Source organism: Polypterus senegalus, chromosome 1 (assembly GCF_016835505.1).
Source record: "Polypterus senegalus isolate Bchr_013 chromosome 1, ASM1683550v1, whole genome shotgun sequence".
NCBI lineage: Eukaryota > Metazoa > Chordata > Cladistia > Polypteriformes > Polypteridae > Polypterus > Polypterus senegalus.
The window spans coordinates 164,532,086-164,557,130 of record NC_053154.1 but is presented as its reverse complement, the minus strand read 5'-3'; the positions used below and the strand labels follow the sequence as shown (position 1 = coordinate 164,557,130).

The 25,045-nt window shown below is 38.5% G+C and overlaps 1 protein-coding gene across 1 annotated transcript; it reads left to right on the top strand.

The window, feature by feature from the left end:
• The first annotated feature begins 21,666 nt into the window (after positions 1-21,666).
• Positions 21,667-23,138, top strand: sox14 (SRY-box transcription factor 14). The gene has a single exon (XM_039761936.1). The coding sequence runs from the start codon at positions 22,110-22,112 to the stop codon at positions 22,824-22,826; it is 717 nt and encodes a 238-aa protein (XP_039617870.1). The 5' UTR covers positions 21,667-22,109; the 3' UTR covers positions 22,827-23,138.
• Positions 23,139-25,045: the final 1,907 nt, after the last annotated feature.

The window sequence follows — 25,045 nt, the reverse complement described above, 5'->3', positions numbered from 1 at the left end:
AACCCCCTCAGACAGGATGAGGAATTTATGTTGAGGGGGATGGAGCATCAGACCAGATTGACAATGGTGACTGTGTTTAGACTTAGAGCCTGTAAGCCACCCACTGGGTGAAGGCCATAAACCAACTAAACAAAGCAACAGGGGATGAGTTGTCCCTGAGATCTTTCATTGGTAACTTGCCCAGGAAGGCACAGACAAATTAATTTTATTTGATCTGTATGGTATGGCTGTTAATGATTGGTTTTAAATAGGTTACCATTCTGTGCTATGATTCTCCATTGGTTTGTGTTTTGTGGCAAGAATGGTATAAGGTTGTCTTTATTTCTCTCTCTTTCACCCTTTGCCCAAGAAGAGAAGTCCATGATGAAAACAGTTCCATCTCGGTAGCCATACTGAAACAGGCACATGGTCTGTTTCAATAATCTATTCAAAGCCATGTGGTAATAAAGCAAGCTAAACTGAAGATAAGTCGAGAGCCGTCTGTGGATTCAAGTTATACTGCTACTTAGGCTGTAAGGGTATGATTTGCCAACATTCCCAAAGTATTCTTCTTCCTTAATATTTTGGGGCATTTTTATGAATAACGCATAATTAAATGTGCAACTTAACTTCTGCCTGTTTCTTTACTCTGTCTAATTGCCTGAGGGTACAGATGTAGAAATGAAGGGGGAGAAAGTGCTAAAGTACCTGATCTGGGAGTGGTAAGTTTAAGGGATTTAAGACATTTTATTAAGGTCTAAACAGTAATGGGTATTGAGGGAGAAATAGGGTCACCATAAGACCCTACCCAATTTAACACCAAGCAAGGGATGAAAGACCCATAGAGGTAACACAATGGGACCTCCGGCACTCATACAGTTCACCTAAACATGCATTTCCTTAGCCAAGCTGGGCAAGTGATCTATCCAGTTCTTTGGACAAGAAGATGTTGATGTTGTTGAAAAGACAATTGGCTTGCATTAGAAACAAAAAAGGGAAAATAAAATCTTCTAAACAATTGAAGGTACATAGAGCTATAAAAGGCTAATAACAAGTGAGCCGGCAGACATGAATGTTGTCAAACATTCGACTTCAAAATGATAGTATGATGGCTAGTGTTGCTGCCTCAAGGATCCATTGTCCAGGGATGGAATCCATGTATTAGTCTCAGTTCATGCGTAGTTGACACGCACAAATTTTGCCAACCCATTTGTGGAATTCTTCTCCATGACCAACAGCTTTCTTTCTAAATCTTAATGACATGCTGGCTGGGTTAACTGAAGAACTTAAACTGGTACAGTGAGGGTAGGTGAGTCCTACAAATCGACTGCTATCTCATCCTCAATTGATTCCTGCCTTGCTCCCAGTGTTACTCAGATTAGTTACTGCACCCCATATTCCAGTATTAGGAAAGACAATAGATGGAGGGATTGAAACAAATAAAGACCAATACTGGGGAAGTTTCTACCCTTAAATTATGTCACACCATAACAGCAAATCCATGAAATAAGGAATGGACAAATTTTAAATAATTTGAAACCAAAGCAGGATTTAAAAACTATAAATTTAGTAGTTTTGTCCAATGCTAAAAACCTTTTAACAACTTTCAGTATTTACTATTTAAAGTGATTTTTTATTTCTGCTCTGTGAAATTCTGTGTGACTAGGAGGAGTACTCAGTACTAATACATGAAAACCTAGTTTTTCCCCTTTTGTATTATAAATGGGCTATCCGAGTATTTACTTTATTTTATTGATTGCATTACTGATGCTGGGCTGTCTATTGTTACTTTCTTATGATCAATTCCATTAGACATTCTTTTTTTTTACACCTGGACACTTTTAGGCCCAGTAAATCACAGTTTCCTTTGATCTATTAAGCATTTGAATTACTGCATAGTATTTTGTCATTTTATTGCTTTGTAAAATGTCTTTTGATGGTGTGTTCGCCTAAAGGTTATATGTAAAATAACATTTAAGGTACTGATGTCACAGTAGGCATTCTCACAAGATCATTTACAAATCAATAGCATTAATGATGGTGGAGAGGGGAAGTGAAGTACGGCGTCTATGATTCAGACATTTGAGGCAATCCTTGGCAATGTTGGAAAAAAGTTGATATTGCTCAGGCTCACTTAACTGGCACGTAGAACCTGTTTTCAGCTAAGTAGGAGAAAATGTGTTCCTTCCTTTAAGTGCTGAATTTAGACTTACAAAATTAAGTACAGCAGGGAAGGCAGCTCCAGAAAGTGACAACAGATAGTGAGTGGACTAAAAAATTGGATGTGGAGAGGCAAGAGAAGCATGTGAAACTGCTCTCTGCTCCAAAGTGAACATGGCAAAAATTGTATGGGTAAGAGCATATAAGATTCTAAACAGTGACCCCAGACTATGTGCACAACTCAAGGGTTTTATTTAGTGTGGGTCTGAAGATGGCTTCTTGTAGATACATGATGCCAACTATTGGCCCAGAGCCAAATAGACTTCATTACCAATGACTGGAGCCTGAAAATTTGGTGGATAAAGTTCTAGCGCTTAGAGCTCTTGACACTGTCTTGGTTTTGATACTGGGTCCTTTCAGCTAAGAGATGAGCAAGCTTTCATAACTTCAAATGGGACTCTAGTAATGTTCATTAACACTTCATTCTTTCAAATGTACATCCAGACATGAACCATGCCTTCAGAGGAAAGTTCACTGAAGTATGCCTGAAATCTGATTCAGAAACAGACTGGGAAAAAGATGGCAGCTCTAAAAGAAATGCAGGAAGAACTGGGGTTTTAGTTTATCGTGATAACAACATTGAAACAACATTGTTGTCATTGATGCAGTGAATGAATGCATTTACCAATAATGACTTGCAGTCTGCGCCTCTCTCCCATGTTGATACATTGTATACATTGGATCATTCTCAAAAGTTGATTGATTTTCTCACATTCTTCAAAGACGTGACAAAGCCCATTCGCCTTCTAAAGGTTTTCATGTTCTTGAGTCAATTGTGTTTCCTACTATTAATGGAAAAACTTTTAATGCTTATGTTAGACTAGAACAGGCCAAAAAAGAGTTCCATAAAACAATTTGGCTTCAGCACAGCAGACTTTTATGTAAACGTTCACCCATTTATTACCTACTAGCAAAATACCCGCGCTTCACAGCGGAGAAGTAATGTGTTAAAAAAGTAATGAAAAAGAAAAGGAAACATTTTGAAAATAACGTAACATGATTGTCAATGTAATTGTTTTACATTGTGTTTTACATTGTACACTCACTGTTGTGAGTGATGAGTGTTGCTGTCATATATATATATATATATATACATATTCATACATATATACATATACACATATACACATATATATATATACACACACACACATATATACATACATATATATATATACAGTATAGCAAAATACCCGCGCTTGGCAGCGGAGAAGTAAAAAGAAAAGGAAACATTTTAATAATAACGTAACATGATTGACAATGTAATTGTGTTGTCATTGTCATGAGTGTTGCTGGCATATATATATATATTGTGAACTTAGCCCTGGACACACACAGACGGACATCTTTAGGTCACCCAACACACTGTTTATTTACAAATTATTTACAAATTGGACGTGCACAAACCCCAGTGCCTCTTGCACCGATTCCCCCAATGTCCAGGCCACCCAGTCCTGTACCTCTTTTCCTCCTGGCCGCCTCCAGTCCTCACTCCAGCTCCGTCCTCTTCCACCCGACTTCCACTCATGACTGGAGGGAGGCAGCCCCTTTTATAGGAACCCGGATGGGCTCCAGCTGCTTCCCGGCAATCTCCCACGGACACACCCCCGTGTGGCGGAAGTGCCGGGCTCCCGGGATAATAAGGCACTGGGGCGCCGCCTGGCGGTGGCTACAGGTCCCTACAGGGCTGGGCTTCCAAGCTCTTTACCCGAGGCCCCCAACATAACCAGGACGGACGCCCCCTCGCGGTCTGGCCTCCTCTCGTCCTCCTGGGCGTCCCGGCCAGGCTCCAGTCCCAGCCGGGGACCACAATATATATATTATATATATTATATATACACACACACATATACTATGGGGTGCCAAACAGGCAAATACATTGATTTTCTGAATATATAAAGTCACTGTCGGAATATATAAAGTCGAAACTTGAATATATAAAGTCAGCATCCATATATATAAATTCAAAACTTTTTTCTGAATATATAAAGTCAAAACTTGAATATATAAAGTCAGCGCTGGAATATATAAAGTCAAAACTTGAATATATGAAGTCATTCCCGAATATATAAAGTCAAAACTTGAATATATAAAGTCAGCGTGGGATCCACCCATCACTACCTAGTAGCACCATGTGCCCTTGAGCTGGCACTACCAAAGCCATATTACTATGTCAATGCAGTGGGAAGCCCATGTTTATAAACCAATCAGAATACAGTTTTTCTGACTGGTGGATTATTAACCAATAGGAGTGCTGATGCACTAGAGATCAGATTTTTCCAGAACAAAATGCAAGACATGACAATTATTCACATCTGATGATTTTATGTAGCAGTTTTATAATGTCAATACCAGAATGCACATCTGCACCTTTTACACATATGTACAGTGCTTAGATCACTTTGAGAATTATTTTCTCATTCACATTGAAAATTGATTGTTTTCTTTTATTGGTTAAAAAAATATTCCTGAAGATTCTTTTTTCTTTTCACTGGATGTCAAGAAGCACAAATAAAGTTGCTCTTAAAAATCTCAGATTAATACAGGATGAACCACCAGTCACCAAAGGGGAACAAAATAGTTCCCATCACCCACTCAGATAAATGAAGAACAGTCCTTGGGGCTTTGCATCTACCTTACATTAACCAGTTTTGTGTGTAATGTGTGGGACACTATCAGAAAAAGCAAACAATTCAAGAAGACATGAAAGCCAAGCTTTCTAATATCTTTCCTCTGCCACCACCAAAGGGCACAGAGCTAATAGACACCCTGTACTTACAAACCATCAAGGCTAGAAAGATACAAATTCCGACAGTTAATTAATTCCGATGGGAAAGAGAATAAAGGAAAGCATCAGATGAAAATTAAGGGGAATACTAATCAAGGAATGGGTAAAAGAAAGAAAGAGAAAGACCTGAGCAGGTAACAGCATTTGAAGAACATTATCTTTTTCAAAAATTCCAGTATCACTTCTGTTAAATATGCCCTCCACTCTCTCTGTCTCTCTCTTTCTTTCTCTCTCTCTCTCTCTCTCTCTCCTTTCCTCCTTCTCTTCTTCACTCGCTCTCGCCTTTTTCACAAATTGTTCTCATGAATGATTTATATGTGTCTTGTTATCAGCCGCGATTTCTATAGACCTCAGCGCATTCACCAAGACATTTGCGGCATAATTGTTAATTTTAATGCCATAATAGCTTCAGATGGGAACCCAGATTAGACATTTATTGCACAATTAAATGAAACATACTCAAGAATCACAAAAGGCTTCCATAATTATTTCAGGCCATTAATAAAATGGGCATTAAATTATATTGGACACAAAAGAGAAGTGAAATAGATTTCCATTACAGCAACAGAGGCAAAGAAAAGTAATAGATCCTAGCTGAATTCGCTCTGAAATTAATTGTTGCCCGGCCTATTTCCACACAGCAGAATAAATGAATGAAAAAGGAGAAAAGGAAAAGGTGGTGGTAAGGGAGGGAGAGTTGAAGGTGGCGGGGGGGGGGGTTGGGTGGGGAGGCATTAGGAGTCCATCATGAAAGCTTCTTTTTGAGAGTCCATACTGAACCCTCTTGATTGAAAAGGGAGACAAGGCATGGATCTCATCGTCAAGTAGGGTACTCTTTTAGAAGCCCACCAGTGCTGGACTGGACACTACAAACTTTTATGGGTCTAATTCATCAGGATGGTCTTTTCTCATACTCCATTCTTGTCTAGTGCTTTGGAAAGTGGTTCAATATACTCAGGAAAAAAAAAACAAAACCAGACTGTCTGCCAGGTCCCAGACATGTTATGATCTCCATCCCTATTCAAAGGTTTTTAGTAAATCCTGACTATCTAAGCCCTCTGGGATTAGAGTTGGATGGGATGCATTGGGATGCATGGAGACACATTTTAAATGACTGCTTTTAAAGAACGGGGCAAACTCTGTTTCTTTGCATTCATTACATTCCTTTGCTATTGCTACTTGGTCTGAGATTAAAGTTGGAGAGACCAAGTGATGCAACAGGGAAAAGATTACTGAAGGACCAGGCACTTGTTTCTTCTTACTTTAAAAAACACACTTTGTAAGTACTTAATCTCTTCTGTCTACTGAAATATAACCAGCAGTATAGCCATTTAGCATACTACTTATTTTTTAATTCTATTTCCATGTAGAAGCCTTCACCTGGGAGAAGTTCATTCGTGGGGAGAAGTGATAGAGAATAATAAGGATTGGCACATGACACAGTAAAGTCCACTATACACAAGAAAGTTGAGATTACATTGTACATAACTGATTTTACAACTTCATAAAAAATGGGTGATTTATGAATAAAGGTGGTGTGAGACCCTTTATTTAAGGTAAACACACTGGAACTTTACCAATAGGCTTGACCCAACAAACTTTATTTATCAAATACATCCAGTGGTCAAAAGGGGAAACAATTGCAGTAGAAACTGCTAAGAGGAATATTAGATCCTTTGATTTAAGGTGGCTGCTTCTAGGAAAGACCAGAAGGTACTCTGAACTCAGGGTAATCAAGTGCTAACAGGCCTTTGAAATGTCATTGCCCTCTGAAATATTGTCTGATGTGAATCATATCTAAAAGCTAAAGCAGCAGAACCTCTGTCAGAATGTCTCTTCTTCTGTCTCTTGGTGTACACTTTAGCTAGCCACAAACATTGGCACAAAACCAAGAAATGCTAGACAGATAGGTTCTAATTCACATCATGGCCAATGCCTCTGTTGCCACTTCTGGCATCATGAAAAATAATTTACTTTTCAGAGTTATACAAAAGACCTTTTTCTCAGGGTTAGCAACACAGTTTGCTCTAACACTGCTTTTATACAAAATGTGTAAGTAATCTACAAATGTTGGGGCACCTGCAGAAATTGTTTGCATCAACTTGCAAGGCTTATTTATCTTCAAGTGCTGCAGAGAAAACTGTAAATTGTAATCCCATTGCTTGTTCTCTGAAACAAAACCTTTTTGTATATCACTGAAAATTAGAATTTGTTTTAGGTTCTGGTAGCTGTAACTTTTTTTAATCTCTGGTTACTTGAACTGCTTAAATTTCAAGATTAAAATCACCTTATTAATATGGAATAAGTCCCTATGTGTCACTAAAACAGCTCTGACCCATTAAGGCATCGACTCAACGAGACCTCTGAAGATGTCCTGCGGTATCTGACCCCAAGACATTAGCTGCAGATCCTTTAAGTCCTATAACTTGCAAGGTGGGGCACCCATGGATCAGACTAGATTTTAAAGTACATCCACCAGATGATTGATCAGAATGAGTTCTGGGGAATTTAAAGGCCAAGTCAGCACCTTGAATTCTTTATCATTTTCATCAAACCATTACAGAACAATTTTTGCAGTGCCAATAAGGAATATCCTCGCCATGAAAGGGTGTAAGTGGTCTGCAGCAATTTTTAGGTAGTTGGTAAGTGTCAAAGTATTGTCCACATTAATACCAGGAACCAAGGTTTACTAACAGAACATTGCCCAGATCATCACATTGCCTCTATCAGCTTGCCTTCTTTCCATAGGGTATCCTGCTGGCATCTCTTCTCCAGGTAAATGACACACATGCACCTGGCCACCCACATGATCTAAATGAAAACATAATTCATCAGACCAGGCCACCTTCATCAAGTGATCAATGCTCACCAGTTGTATGCACTTTCAGCAATGGACAGGGGTCTGCATGGGTATTCTGACAGGTCACACAGCTCTATACACAACAAGCTGTGATGCACTGTGTGTTCTGATACCTTTATCTCTGTATTTAGTTTTTCAGCATTTTGTGCTACAGTAGCTCTTCTGTGGGAGTTGACGAGACAGACTAGCCTTCACTCCCCACAAGCATTAATGATCCCTGTGTGTCCATGGCCCTGTTGTTGGTTCTCCTATTGTCCTTCCTGGGACCACTTTTGATACAGTAGGTATTAGCCACTGCATATTGGGAATACTCCACTCACTTGCTGCCTAAAATATACCAATACTTGACAGGGGCCAATGTAACGAGATAATCAATATTTTTCACTTTATCTATCTGTGATTTTATATATAGTGACTAATGGGGCCGTTCTTGAGTCAAGGAGGAAGCCTCTTGAGAAAACCTAAGTTATCAAATGCAAAAGGAAATGGTAAACCTGTGCCTACTACACAGGAGATTGAATCTATAACTAACCAGTGTGGGTGTCTAATGTACTTATCCACACCAGTAAACAGTATTCTAAGAATCTCTTCCACATCTTCTCTTCCCCATTCATTCAAGGACTTGTAACCTGCTCTCCTCCTAACTGCACTCTTCCAGTAAGGCTTTTAAGCCTGTGCCATATAGTACTTCGAAGAAAACCCTAGGAAGGACATCAGGTGGCTGTTGAGAGGCCATAAGGCCAAATGCCTTGAGCTCCCCCTGGCATTCTCAGGTGCTGCTGCACTTCTGACCCCACTAGTCTATTAAAGGGCAAGCAAATCCCCAGCTAACTGACTTTTCCAAATGGCTGAAGTAAGGCATGTTTAGAAAATAGTATATTATAAAATTATGTGGCCTAACTATGCCTAGAGACAGGAGTTAATATTTAAAACACATAACATGCAATTCTCATTAAGTTAATTAATTACTGGGTCGCTGGAACAGAAATCTTAACCCAGCAGAATCATTTTTTGGGATCCTTTTTCCTCAATTTTACTTCTTTCTTGCCTTGTGCCCAATGTTTTAAGGATAGGCTTTCATAACCTTGTTCACAAAATTGATGGAATATATGCTTATGTAATTTCATATATTTATAATGTACTTGCATCATTTGGTTCTTTGTACACAAATGTCTCCTGCCCTACAGCTACTGCTCGCAGGATAGGTTCCAGCTCACCATTAGCCTTTGTTTGATTAAAAAGGTCCAAGAAATACTTGCCTGAACTATGACTATAATTCTTTCTATGTACTTCAAAACTGAATAGGTTTCATCTCATACAAGCAGACAGAGGCCTGGTATGGTGTGGGAAAAAGGTAGGAAGTGAACTGGTTATCTGTGTTAATGATCCAAGAAATAAAGAGGAGCATTTTACAATTAAAACAAAAAATTGTAATCTAGACATTGAAATATTGGCTGTAGGAATTTGTCCATGTTATCTACTTAGGGTGATAAGTTATATAATTCTCACTAATGATTACATACCTCCCATTGCAAATTGGAACTCAGCAACAAAAATGATTCAGTCTATTACTAAAATGAATGATTACTCATTCTGACCCAACAGTTATAATATGTGATGGTTTCTAGCAAGAGACTTTTTAGGGAGCTATGACAAACTTCCATTAGTATGTATCATGTTCCATTGGTTGGACCTGTTTTATTCAAATGTTAAACATACCTTTAAATGTACACATGTGGTAAAATCGGGCAGTTCCAATCACAATCTGATCCATCTTACTTCCACCTCCAAACCTACTATTAAATGGCAACCTGTTGCCACCAGAAAAGTGAGGAAATTGATTCTAGAAGCTGATGTGGCTCTGTCACAGGGCAGATTGGGAATAATATGCAAGTCAAATAGGGATGATATCAAGGGACTCATTAGCTGCACCACAAACTATACTAATTTCTATGTTGATGCTGTTATATCCCTAAAAAACACTGCACAGCTTTGCAACTAACCTGCCCTGTATTACTAAGAAGCTAAAAAGTTACCTTAATAATAGGACAGCTTTCAGATCTAATAGGAAAGAGTCTCCAAAGGGCTTTTAGAGAGTGAAGAAGAACAAGTTTTTAAGTAAATTTTCTTGGTCATTTCCCACACACCATACCCACTGCTTCAGTAAGTCCCTGTATATATTTTACTTCTTCTACTTTGACTGGTATGGCCAGTGATGAATTCACCTATGACTATCAGTATGGGCTGGCCATAACCCGTGACCATGTAAGGAGACAACTAAGGAGGCTACCTACACAAAGGAAAATCTGTAGGACTGGATGGTGTTAATCCTCAAGAACGTAAGGTCTGTGCTTACCATCTTTTGTGGTATTCCCTGCAAACTGTTCACTAAGGCCTCATAAACTGTTGCTGCTGTGAAAAAAATCCTTCATTGTTCCAGGTGCCTCTTTAGCTAATAACTACAGACCAGTATATATACTACAGTCAGAAGTTTTAGAAAAGCTCAGTTTTTTCAGTTTTTCTTCAAATTTAATCAGTTGAAATCTAATGAATGACCTTAAATGGTTAAAATGTAAGCAGTAAACTGTCATGGGTTTAGTTTTAAAGTTTACTTTAGCAAAAACTGAAAAAAAGAAAATATGACAAATTCTGATATTGCTTTTTTTTTATTTCAGTTTTTGCTAAACTAAAATAACCCAGCCATGGTCGGATGCACAAACCAGTGGGTTTCTTTATGTCAATCCCAAAAATGGATGAATGGGATGGGTTATGTCAGGAAGGGCACTCAATGTAAAATTTTGCTAGATCAATATGCGGACAACAACATAGATTTCCACACCGGATTGGTCAAGGCCCGTGAACAGTACTGTTATCCAACAGTGTGCTGGGGGAAACTGAGCTACTGTTAACCGAAGGAGAAGAAGAGGGGGAAGTCTTGTCTGGAGGCAGGAATATAGGAGGAACAGTAGCAGAGTGAAAGTAAGCATTAGAACTTTAAATGTTGGCAGTATGACTGGTAAAGGGAGAGAATTAGCCGATATGATAAAGAGAAGGAAGGCTGATATATTGTGCATGCAAGAGACCAGATAGAAGGGGAGTAAGGCCAGGTGTATCGGAGGCGGTTTCAAATTATTCTACCATGGTGCGGATGGGAGGAAAAATGAGGTAGGGGTTATCGCAAAGGAAAAATATGTCAACAGTGTTTTATAGGTGGAAAAAGTGTCAGGCAAAGTAATTATTATGAAGCTGGAAATTGAAGTTGTTGTTAGTGCATATGCTCTTTAAGTTGAGTGTGCGATGGATGAGAAAGAAGATTTCTGGAATGAGGTGGATTAACTGGTGGAAAACGTACCCAAAAGAGAGAAAGTGGTGATTGTAGCAGATTTCAATGGACATGTTGGTGAAGGGAACAGAGGTGATGATGAGATGATGGGTAGGTATGGTGTCAGGAAGAGAAATGCAGAAGGTCAGATGATAGTGGATTTTTTCGGAAAGGATGGTTATGGCTGTGGTAAGGGTGATGTACAAGAGTGAAGAAAGATGTACACAGGTGGACTACATCCTAAGCAGAAGAGTCAGCCTGAAGGTGATAGGAGGCTGCAAAGTGTTGGAAGGGGAAAGTGTAGTTAGGCAGCATAGGATGGAAGTCTGTAGGATAACATGGAAGATCAAGAAGTGGAGGAGAATTAGAGCAGAGCCAAGAATCAAATGGTGAAAGTTGAAAAAGGAAGACGGTAAGGTGGAGTTCAGGGAAGAGGTCAGACGAGTACTGGGTGTTAGTGAAGAGTTATCAGATAGCTGGGCATCTACAGCAGAAGTGGTAAGGGAGGCCACTAGAAGGGTGCTTAGTGTAGACATCTGGACAGAGGGAAGAGGACAAGGAAACCTGGTGGTGGAATGGGGAAGTACAGAAGAGTATGCAGAGGAAGAGTTTGGTGAAGAAAAAGTGGTATAATCAGACAGATGAAGAAAGTACTCAAAGGTACAAGGAGATAAGGCATAAGGTGAAGAGAGAGGTGGTGAAAACTAAAGATAAGGTATATGATGAGTTGTATGAGAGGTTGGACACTGAGGGAGAAAAGGACCTGTACCTATTGACTAGGCAGAGGGACCAAGCTGGGAATGATGAGCAGCAGGTTAGGGTGAGAAAGGATAATGATGGAAACATACTCACAAGTGAGGAGACTGTGTTGAATAGATAGAAAGAGTACTTTGTGAGGTCGATAAATGAAGAGAATGAAAGAGAGAGAAGGTTGAATGATGTGAAGATAGTGAACCAGGAAGTACAATGGATTAGCAAGGACCAATAAGGACAGCTATGTAAAGGAAGAAGAATGGGAAGGCTATTAGTCCGGATGACATACCTGTGGATGCATTGAGGTGCTTAGGAGATATGGCAATGGAGTTTTTAACGAGATTGTCTAATGCAATCTTGGAAAATGAGAGGATGCCTGAGGAGTGGAGAAGAAGTGTACTGATACCGATTTTTAAGAATAAAGGTGATCTGCAGAGCTGTAGTAATGGCTGAGGGGTAAAATTGACCAGCCACAGCATGGAAAAGAGTAGTGGAGCTAGGTTAAGAAGAGTGGTGATGTTTAGTTAGCAGCAGTATGATTTCATGCCGGGAAAGAGCACTACAGATGCAGTGTTTGCTCTGAGGGTGTTGATGGAGAAATATAGAGAAGGCTGGAAAGAGCTGCATTGCGTCTTTGTGGACCTGGAGAAAGCATATCTTTATTACTAAATGAAGGTTGTATATAAGCATGGATGCCAGAGGCCAGTAGCACCGAAAGCGCACGCGCACAACGCCTCAGCGCCCCAGAGTGAAACCTAGCGGCTTCCCAGAGTCAGTAGGTTGCGCCCAAACAACGCAACACAACCCGTAAACTAAACTTCAGGTCACAATACAACCACCGCCCGAACGTGAATGCGCACACCACCGCATATACAACCTTCGTTTAGTAATGCTTGTATACATGCACGGATAGCAGAGGCTAGACGCAAGCCGTGCACAATACAACTGCCTTCCGAATGCGAACGTATTCATCACCGCATATACAACCTTCGTTTAGTAATGTAGATCTCCAAGCCGAGATCAGAGGGCAGAAGCAAGCCGTGCACAATACAACCGTCACCTGAACGCGAACATGCACATGCACACCACTGCATATACAACCTATTAACCTTGACCAGATAAATAACCAAGTGATTGGATTGCTTCCTGGAGAAACCCGAGTCTTTCTAAATACTGACAATGTTGATTCTGAACAGGAAACTGAGCATCTTAATTTCCCATTAGAATATTTAAACACTATTAGCCCGGCCGGATTACCACAACACAATCTTAACCTTAAAGTAGGGACAAAATTACCTTTTAAACTTAAATGACGCCAATTTCCCATTAAGGCTGCATTTGCCATGACGATCAACAAATCCCAAGGACAAACCTTGGACAAAGTAGGGATTTACCTATCTGAGCCTGTATTTGGACATTGACAACTTTATGTTGCCTTTTCAAGAGTCTGACATTCGTGTGACGTTAAAGTCAAGGTTTTAACTACTCCATACCAGGGAGAGCTAATTCAAGGATAGGAAACCATCTTTACCAAAAATGTTGTTTATAAGGAAATTTTTGATTAACTATTTTGAATTTGCCATTTTATTAATTTTTTGTTTCTAATTTACTTCATTTAAACTTTGCACTCCGATATTTGTTTTACTTATAAATGCAGCAACTCAAAGACATTTTGGACTTAAATGATATAACAATTACATTTCAATTTTAGTTTTAATAAATTGGTTAATTTTAGTACAAATATATTTATTTAATTAAATGAAAGCTTTCCCAGGACGCTCCCACCCTCCATCATTTTTCATCCCTCCAAAGATCGGAGGGAACAGAAAGTGATTGCCATTCTTGGATTTGCGATTCTTTAGAGAATCAGGGGTTTACTGGTGACAGAGAACAGAGTTGTGCCTACAGAGGAGCTGTGGTATGTATGAGGAAGTCGGGAGTGGCAAAGAAGTATGTAAGAGTAGTACAGGATATGCACGAGGTAAGCATGACAATGATGAGGTCTGCAGTAGGGGTGACGGATGCTTTCAAGGTGGAAGCGGGATTACACCAGGGATCGGCTCTGAGCCCTTTCTTATTTGCAATGGTGATGGACAGGTTGACAGACGAGATTAGACAGGAGTCCCAATGGACTATGATGTTTGTGGATGACATTGCGATCTGTAGCGAGAGTAGAGAGCAGGTTGAGGAGATCCTGGAGAGAGGTAGATATGCTCTAAGAGAGAGGAATGAAGGTCAGTAGGAGCAAGACAGAATATGTGTGTTAATGAGAAGGAACTCAGTGGAATGGTGAGGATGCAGGGAGTTGAGCTGAGTTTAAATACTTGGAATCAACGGTACAGAATAATGGGAAGTGTGGAAAAGAGGTGAAGAAGAGAGTGCAGGCAAGGTGGAGTGGATGGAGAAGAGTGTAAGGAGTGATTTGTAACAGATGGGTACCAGCAAGAGTGAAAGGAAAAGTCTACAAGATGGTAGTGAGACCAGCTGTCTTATATGGTTTGGAAACTGTGGCACTAAAGAAAAGACAGGAGAACAAGCTGAAGGTGAAAGAGTTAAAGATGTTAAGATTTGTACTGGGTGTAACAAGAATGGACAGGATTAGAAATGAGTACATTCGAGGGTCACCTAAGTTTGGACAGTTTGGAGACAAATACAGAGAGGCAAGAGAGCTGCTGGGTATATTGGGAGAAGGATGCTAAGGATAGAGCTACCTGGCAAGAGGAAATATGGAAGGCCTTAAAGAAGGTTTATGGATGTGGTGGGAGAAGACATGTAAGTGGTGGGTGTGACAGAGCAAGATGCAGAAGACAGGAAAAAATGCAAAACAGATTATCCAATCTGATGACCCCTAACAGAAGCGGCTTAAAAATGAAGAAGAAGAAGAAGAAGATCAGAATATTACAAGTTAGCCTTCTTCAGGGAACAATTCATAGGTTACATTTATAGGTTGCAGGAATAAATGAATCCTTACAAGCTGAAGCAAACAATTTTCACAGGTGTCCCAACGGCTGTTGATTGCTTTAAAACTTTACAAACAATCTAGCATTGCCATCCTTTTCAGTTTTTAAAGTTATGATTAAAGCAATATTCCCAATATGTATCACACATACTTTTAAACATAAATGTCCATTATATCCTTTATACTTAGTTATTATCATTACCAGCCAAAATACATTTTAATCTGTTTTGATTCTCCTCATGAACTCAAACATCTTTTTCTTTCTTTCTTTTTTTGATATATTATATTGTACAACTCAGTGTGTGTGTGGTTTTTTTTTTTGGCTTTCACTTACTATTCTGCCAGTGAACTAATAAACTATCTGGTATATTTAAGTAATGATAATCATAATAATACATTTGTATTATACAATACCTTTTCAATACTCAAAGCACTTCAAAGAAATTCAGAATGAACAGGGCATATAACATTGAAAACAAATAATAGCCCCCTGAAACAATAAATCAAAATAAATTCCGGAAACACGTTATTAAAAGCTATAAAATCTTTTCCCTCTTTTTGTTTTTCATGTAGTCTTCCAAAATATTGTTTCTGTGCACAGTTTTTTGCTCATTCCACTCTATTCCACCTTCCCTTTCCATACCACTTTTGTATTTATGCAGGATTCAATTACAGTACATGTCTCCTCCATGCCCCATCATAGTACTTCTATAGATTACCCAAAACGGGCTGCCATTAAGAAGTTACATTCGTCAATTCAACTTACCGCAAATCCTTTTGCGTTACTTCATACTACTGCCCCCTAGTGACCCCAGGTTACATTTCATTTATTTATCTGTCTTTTCAGATTAGTTAGGGTCAGCGGTTTTACTTTCTCCTTTCCTCTTTAATGTATTTTTGCTTCATTATAAGATTAGAACAAGATATGAATACTTAGAAAGTTTCTAAACTATTGCCTTTTAAGGGAACATTGAATAAAGTTCAGGTATTTGCCTATGGCCATAACTCAACACTTTTTCCAAGATAATCATTTTAACAAATGTGTAATTGCTCGTCCAATTCATCTACTTTGTGCTTCTTCATTTTAAGTTTCAAGATAAATGACATGCAATAGTTAGTGCTGCTGCTACCGGGATCCAGTATCTTGGGTTTTTTTTTAACATGTGGAATTTGCTTGTTTCTCCCTGTGTTTCTACATTCCCAAAAACGTGCTGGGTACGTTAATTGAAAGTTACAATATGTCTCTAAGTTGCTGTGTGAAACCTGTGCCCAACTCAGCCGTTGCTTCTGATTTGAATGGGGTGCTGAAAATAAAGACTGCGACACTAACTGGATTGACAGAGTTTGAGAAGGTTATGCTAATTTACGAAACCCTATGAATGGGAGCTTCTATAGGTACATGATACACTGGGGACTTGCCTTTCCAACAGGCACAATCACACACACACACACATATACACGCACCCACACGCACGCACTGGATGTCACAGATATCATTTTCAGGTGAATTCGTTGTAGTTCTTGTCCCGCTTTAACGTCTGAAAGACCGCCGCTAAATTTGTTGAGCGCACTGCCACCTGTTGAACATTTCTGAGCAGCATCAAGGAACGGAACTTATTTTGTGGCATTTTAAACTCAGCAGCGCGTCTTATGTTATTAAAGGGCGGCAATTACTGCGCCGTTATCAATGACCAAACACGTTTAATTATATATTAACGAAACTGCTAGTACTACACGAATCTGCAAACTGCATTCCTTTACCTTACAGGCTGTGATAGTAGTTTGTTACATTTGTACGCTTCCTCTGTCCTATACCGATAAAGTCTGACCACGTATTTATAACATGAGTCTTGACTATTTAAATTTTGGATCGCTTTACATAAGCATGGCTTCAGAGTTAATACCCTCGCTAGGAGTTGGGGTCTCCTTCCACCTTAGAATCCAATTAACATGTCGCAATTTCTTTACTTTATATGCGACGTCAACAGTTTGAACATCATTTTGTCATAAAAAAAAAGGTTTTAATAAAGAAGAAAATATTCTTTAGCTCAAGACATGGTTGCAGAAAACTGAAGTAACTCAGACTCAAAAGCACAATAAGTATAATGGTAGAATTTGAAATGTTAGAAAATAAATTTTCAGCATCAGCAGTACTGTTTGTGGCAAAAAGCAAGCCTTACAGTTTAATACCATGTTTCTTTTACATTTAGTGTCTTTAGTTTATAATCCAATGAATTATCAGAACAAATACATAAAACATAAACATTCATTGGCGGTTTTCCAAAAACAAAACTTACAAATATATATTTACCCATAACGCCGCGTATATGATTCAAAAGTTTGGAATTACTATTATTTTTTTATGTCTTAATAAAAAGTTTTGAATACAGATAGATAGATAGATAGATAGATAGATAGATAGATAGATAGATAGATAGATAGATAGATAGATAGATAGATAGATAATCCAAGGGTGCCGTCACTAAAAAAAAATTACAGCGGCAGACGCAGGTAATTATACTCGACAGGATTTGACCCCAGTGCGTTCAGCATACAGCATCATGTTTACGGTGCTACAAGACATTTACATTTTAACCTGTTGTTGGTGACCCAAAAGCTGCGATATTGCAAAGTTAACCATATGGGGATTTTTTAGTTGTATTTAAGCAGCAAACATGTTTATCTTTTGACCATCGCTTTTTATAATCACAATTTTAATTGATTGTTTTCTGAACACTTAACACATGTGTCGTTTTGAAATATTACTGTTTACCTATACTTTAATGTTGTTGGAAATGCCAGAACTATACCTAAACAGCGAGATCTTAAAACTTCGCTGAAGGCTTGATAACACGAAATTCAACAGTCAATCCTTTCTGAAGCGATCGCAACGAAATTTTTATTCTGAAGTAAAGTTTTGTTTAAGTGACCCTGAGAAATGGAAAAATATTAGGAGTCAAAGTGACGACATAAATATCATGAGAGCAGAGAAATGCTCCTGCCAACAGGTTAATGCATTTTAACACCACCGATGGGCTCCTTCTAACGCAGACCTTAAGTTTACGTGAAGCTCTGAATATAAAATCCGTGTAGCGGAGAGCAGCGCCTCTGAGAATCCTAGACTGTCAGTGTTGGTAAAATAGCATGCTGGACTTACTCGACGATTTCAAGAAGCCTTGTAAATAAATGCAAGAATTTGTTTTCACAAAATATTGAGGCCCTTTCTTAAGGACTGTGTGTTTTGTTTTCCTAATTGAGTCTCTTTAATGAGTTATAGTGTGGTTCGTGCAGAATCGTATATTAACTTAAATAAGCTGCTTAATTAGATAAGCAAAATGAGCCGAAACAAGTCCAGCTGATTTTTGCGCGCAGTTTAATCGAAGTTAACACAAATCAACAAATGACATCACTTTAAAAAAATATAGTGAACCTTATTATTAATTAGACTGACATTTTTGCAGCAAATATTGATTTTACACTGTCAATGTTGTTCTTTCTCGGATTTGTTATTAGCTTTTGTATTATTATTATTATTATTATTATTATTACATTTTAATGAAGGTTTGAGCTCTACAGAAACTATTTTCATATTAAAGTTTTTAGTGATCTTTGTACTGTTTTCATTTTCGAAAGTTTAAAATGCGATTAGGTACAAAAAGAACGCTCATCATTTTTAGATATAAGCTACATGATACAATCAGTCATTTGGTCTAAACTTTTTAAAACAAAGCGTTAACTGCAATGTTTTTAAACGTTCATTTAGTGATTAATAAACGTATTCCGCATGATAAATATTAAAAACACAATGCAGGTCGCTTGTTTATTTATTTATATTTTTTCTGCTCCCGTTTTGCGTCCTGGAAATTGAAACTATATTTAAAGTCGCTTTACTCCTAAAGGTAATGTATGGAAACATAAAGAAGATACAAAGCAAGGATCTTTAAAGCATATTTGCCGAGACAAATGTCTGACATTGTCAACAAGAAAAAAGTGGCATTGTTTCCACTTAGATTGGTTCTTTTAAAAGGAAATGAAGAAGGAAAGACAAGGCTCAATATCGGTTTTAGCAAATTGAAATTTGAATATTGGCAAGTGTACACCTGAGTAAAGGATTGCCTGTTTTCCAGTTTTGAATATGTTTTCACGTTTCGACCCCTGACTGATTATTCTCCTTTGATCTATTTCCCAAATTAAGGAGTTCTCTTTATTTACATTGCGTGCATATTAACTGTATCCTTATTTCGATTTGGCAATAAGACTTTGTCAAGGCAAGCCTTAATGTAGGATTTGTAAATGAATTCTGTATGCCACACACTAAAGAGTAATATCATCACTAAATACAGAAGTGATCAACAACGACTGGTGCTTTTAAAACAGTAAGTATACAGAATGCGTGGGACAGCAGCTGCGTAACAAGAGTCAAATGGAAAAAATAGATGTATGAAGTGTCGCGACAGCGCTCTTCGGCCGATCTGCAGCGATGCGATGCTCTGGACACTTTCATAAAATCTCCTACTAGAGCGGCAAACAAAGATAAGAAAATTACAAAAGTAAAGTTAGTTTGTTTACGGTAGTTTAGCCCATTTGACTTTCCTAGTTTCTTAGGGCAGAAGTGCACAGCCTACTGGAAAAAAATGGATTAGCGTTACTGCCTGGAGGTCTAACCAGCAATTAGTATCAGTTTGCACAAACGCAAACATCGAAACAAGCGTAAGACGTCTGTTCTCGCCGCAAATCAGACAGGGAATTCATACAAATACGGCATTAATTTTAAAGACACGAATTTTTACATACCGAAATAAGATACTGTAAGTCCCCATTAAAGATTAATGAAGGTATTACAGGGCAAATTATGGAAAATAGAGGAGACAGTGAGCTGGGATTTCAAATTACATATATACAAAAATAAGACAGGGAACGACGGGGTGTTAAATATTAAGTATGTCTCGATCGAATGTGACGAAGAAAAATAGCATATGTTTAATCACGGAAATCGGTCCAAATATAACATTTGCTTTTTCCCAGCGAAGAAATAAATAGATAAACGTTTATTGACGAGATGTTTGTTGAGGCGCATAAAATAAATGTGTGAAAGTGTTAATGTGCAAAGTGTATATGTTGTACATATAGCTGTGTGTCTACTGTATATATTGTATACAGTATGTAGTATATACAGTAGTCTTTGTATGTATCAACACAAACGTGTTTTATGCTTTTGCAATAATTTCCGGACAATTACATTAAGAAAACTGAAGGAATTAAGGAATGTTTTATAATGTATATGTATGACAGCATCTATCTATCTCTCTGTTTTTCTCTCTTTTCGTTTCTTTCAGTACTTAGAGCAAAATCCTAATTGATAGGGTTAACGGTATCCTTATTTGCTTATATCCTATGCTGTAAGGGTATTTTTTCAGAAACTCCCTGGAGAAAATAGGACGAGCCGCCGTTTTAATGAATACTTCCCTTTAGGCTGCTTCTTATTTGGCAGATATTTAAATTGACATTTTTAAACATTATTGGACAGTGAAGTCATGACACTATTACTACAACTATGGCAATAATAATAACGAGCGAAAATGCCACAATAGAAGGTAGTACATCTTATTTGTCACTATATCAGCTTTGCTCCTGTTTAATGTTGCGAAGAAATAAAAAGTTTAGGACAGTATGAGGTTTCCAGTGCAGGATTTGTTTTTTAAGAACATTTTTAGCAAGCATTTACACAACTTAATCATTTGCGTTGCGCTGCATTGTATTAGAACTTGTGACAACGCTATAAAGAAAATAATACCTGATATTATTCAGGTCCCAGACATATGTATTTAGGTTGAGTCTCCTCTATACCTTGACCAAATATGAAAGAGCAAAAGGATGTATGTGAATGGTCCGCTTGACTGTACTGGCGCCCCGTCGGATTCTTCCTAATAAGCGAAAAAAGCTCCGATCCCCTACAGGGCCCTTAGAAGGTTCGGATAATTATATTACTGGATATAATTTGTGCTAAAGCCTCACATACAAACCGTACTTCCAAACAATATTCTAGAAAGTCAATATACAGTTGATATACTGTTGTATCTTCTCAAGACTGGATACATTCAAGTGGAAACTTTTTTTTTTTTTTTTAGATAATTTCCCATGTACAACTTTGTATTTGTTTAATATCTCGCCTGTCCATCCTCCCGTAAAGAGTAAACAGCACACCACTAATAGAGTGATGCACGGTAAATAGTGAGAGTGATGGTGCGGGGTACATGTAGCGTACAGAACACACCAAATCAAATAGATAACTGTGCCTTGTCAAATAACGCAAAAGCAAATGATGCGTGCCGGTGAAGATAAAGCAAACGAATTGCAAAGATGACGTGTCAGCTGCGTTTTAAACCATTGATGGAAACTTGACTTTGGTGAGTAAAGCCGTTAGGGAGGCTGCGGTTTGATGCATTCTTCTAGTCGGCTGTATATTATTTATTGATCTATTTATTATTTTAACGTAGCTATAGAGTGTTGCGTTTTCACTTCCTCCAACGTTCGGGCTTTTTTGCTGAAAGATTAAAGGGGGTCTATAAGTATTATCCAGACTTCTTGTGCTGGTGGGGTGGGCGAAGGAGCCCCCACTTTTAGTCCCCAATCTCGAGATATGCGCATGTTTCCGTATAGGTATTACGCCGATGCCTCCGTGCTGATTGGGTACGCAGGTTGGCAAGTGAACGCCCTGCGATTATGTCAGATTGCGTGCAGACCAAAGCAGCCCAGCCTTTGAACTTCACCGCTTTTGGCTCTCATTCACTAGCTTTTTCTCATTTCCCAGCCAGGTGCTTTACAAGGCTAGACACCTCCGAGAAAAACAACAACGCTGTCGGAACTGATCACCTTACTGGATATTTTTGTTGTTCGGATGGCTTTTGTATTTGCTTTTTTAGACTTGTGGGCATAATTTGCCTTTTTACATTTTTAACTGAGTTATCACAGGTGCATAGACATAGTTTATACTATTTCTATCTCATTTGTGTCGTTTCCAAAAAGAAAAGAGAAAAGAGATCGGCCTCTGGATTTACCAGCACTAAGACAAACTGGTATGGTCGGTTCAGATCCAAGGAATAGGTGAAATCCTTCCAAGAACTTTTTTTCCCTCCCTCTCTCTCTCTCTCTCTCTCTCTCTCTCTTTCTCTTCCGATTCCGTTCTATATTGTTTTACGGGTGACAAGCTGAAAGACGGCGCCAAACTATGTCCAAGCCTGTCGACCACATCAAAAGACCCATGAATGCCTTCATGGTTTGGTCTAGGGGCCAAAGGCGAAAGATGGCACAGGAAAATCCCAAAATGCATAACTCGGAGATCAGCAAAAGACTCGGGGCCGAGTGGAAGCTGCTCTCAGAAGCAGAGAAGCGGCCGTACATCGACGAGGCAAAACGGCTGAGGGCGCAGCACATGAAGGAGCACCCCGACTACAAATACCGACCGAGGCGCAAACCCAAGAATCTGCTAAAGAAAGACAGGTACGTCTTTCCCTTGCCCTACCTTGGAGACACGGACCATTTAAAAGCGCTCCCCGTTTCAGCCACGGACTCGCTTCTCGGATCCACGGAGAAAACACGGGCTTTTCTACCCCCCACTTCGGCACCTTACTCCTTCCTCGACCCAAGCCAGTTCAGTTCCAGCGCAATTCAGAAGATGGCAGAGGTGCCACACTCCTTGACCACCAGCACTTTGCCCTACGCCTCATCCTTGGGATATCAAAACGGAGCTTTTGGCAGTTTGAGTTGCCCGAGTCAGCACACACATACCCACCCCTCCCCGACCAACCCCGGGTACGTGGTGCCCTGCAACTGTTCTGCATGGTCGGCCTCCAGTTTACAGCCCCCTGTTGCCTACATACTTTTTCCAGGTATGACCAAGACCGGAATAGACCCGTATTCATCAGCTCACGCTGCGGCCATGTAACTCAGACTGCTGAAGGAATCTTGAATTCTTCATTGCATGTATATAAAATAAATGGACTAGGTAGAGCAAAACAAAAAGAATCGCATCGGAAAAGACCCCGAGGACTGCTAAGGTTTTTCAAAGAGACATCTTTGTTTCTCTCTTGCTTATAAACTAGAGGACTTTACACGCCGGAAACCCGCTGCAGGAAACTTGGAGTTAGCCGCTCAGGCAGGTGCCGTGAGAACTGTAGGAAATGTAAATGATAAAACTTTTATTGCGAGCTACCTTCATTAAAGACGACTTTTAAGTTTATTTATTGTCATGTACATGAAATATATTAAACGTTATTATTATTATTATTATTATTATTATTATTATTATTATTATTATTATTATTGGATGTTTTCGTTTATTTACAATTCTTTTGCTTTTGTTTGCACATTTAAGAAGTCTTTTTTCTGTATTGTTCTTATTATAACATTTTGCCAGTTAGCATTCAGGATTTATTAATAATGATCATTACCGTAAAAATGAAATTTGAAAACGGCATATTTTGTTTTATTTATTTTCAGACACAAGGGAAACAGAATGTTTGCTTATTTAAAAAGTTTAAAATAGTTCTTAAATTTTGTGGTTCAGTGAGAATAGTCACAATGTATAATTTGACTTTTTTTTTATAAAACGTCACACATTAAGTCAGGCAATTAATGTTGTATTTTTTAATTGAAATGGTAATTTATATATGTTAAAAGTATGTCATGAAAAAGAAAAAAAGCATTGTATCCAAAAGGATTTTACCTCGTTATAACGTTCACTTTGCTGAACACAGACATTTTGAATAAAGACAATCTGTCTTGGAAATAAAAGTTTTCGAATGCGTTGATATATTTTTATGTATACATAGATATACGTGATTTACTCGAGTCTGCTAGAAAATGAGAAATATTTGCCAGAGTTGGGAAAACATATGCTTTGCGAGCCGTTTAATTGGTTATTTTTGACGTTTATACACTTGCAACTAGGCTGCATAATTGTTGCGTGGTTTGGAAAGAAATTAGTTTAAGCATCATCTGTCATTTAAATAATACCTAACGTTAATACGTTTTAAAATGCGCATACCGTATTACTGTTAATTTAGTTCAATGAAGAAGAAAAAATAAGACCGAAACAGGAATCAAATTTCTGGAACAACAAAGCTCTTTCGTTTTTCCGAAATGCTCTAAGCAAACTACCATCACGAAAAAATCATCTGTATCAGTCCCATGTTTTCTATTTGTTCCTTCACTCACTTCATTGAAGTTAACAGTCATGAATCGACTCAATGCTGCGTACCGGTGGGTGACAAGTTACTGATCTCCCAGGAACAACTTTGATGGAGTGGACATGGCCTGCACTTTGGGAAATGTGACGCCCATTTTAACATAACATTAGCAGTCGAGTAATACAGTATATTATTATTATTATTATTATTATTATTATTATTATTATTATTATTATTATTGTTGTTGTTGTTGTTGATGTTGTTGTTTTTGTTTTTGACCATATGCAGAATTCACAGAAATAAGTAGATTATTATTGCTAATATATTTTATGCCAGGTTTAGTTAATAGTCACTTTTCTGTGGATTATTTCAGAAATGTTAAAAAAAACGGGCTGCAATGTTTTATTTGATGGTGGGTGGGTGTGGAGTTGAGTGTAATATTAGAACAGAATCATTAGGGATTAAAAGAAACTAATAAGAAGTGTAGCCACAATGCTGAAAACAATTAGTAGTATTTGAAACACTATTAGCAGTAGCATTCAAGGCCTCCTATTGTTAAAGGGAAAGCGAGGCTTTTTCATTAAAGGAGTAGCATTTGTCCATCTGGTTCGGTTGAATAGCAAAGCGATCTGTTTTGTCTGCGCTTGGCGTTCTGAAGTACTCTTCAGAGACTAATGTCAGAATTAAATGGCACAATACAATTAACATACACGAGACCGAAAACAGAAAGAAGGCGTGCAAATAATAGGAGATCAGGCCAGAACAAACAAAAGAACAAAACCAGTGTGGAGAGTAGGGGTGGCTGAAATAGCTTAGCCACGCTGTTTTAGCATCACAAAACACTTGCCGAGCAGGACAATTAGTAGACGGCCCGAGATGAGCGGCCATCAAAGGTATACAATCAGATTGCGGGAGAGCTTTGCTAATGGCTTTCCAAGCCGTGATGGGTGGAGTACAAGTCCAGGGCGTTCTGACA

What these genes read in the sequence shown, in the direction of transcription:
- sox14 (XM_039761936.1), top strand. Translation starts at nt 22,110, where the DNA reads ATGTCCAAGCCTGTCGACCACATCAAAAGACCCATGAATGCCTTCATG.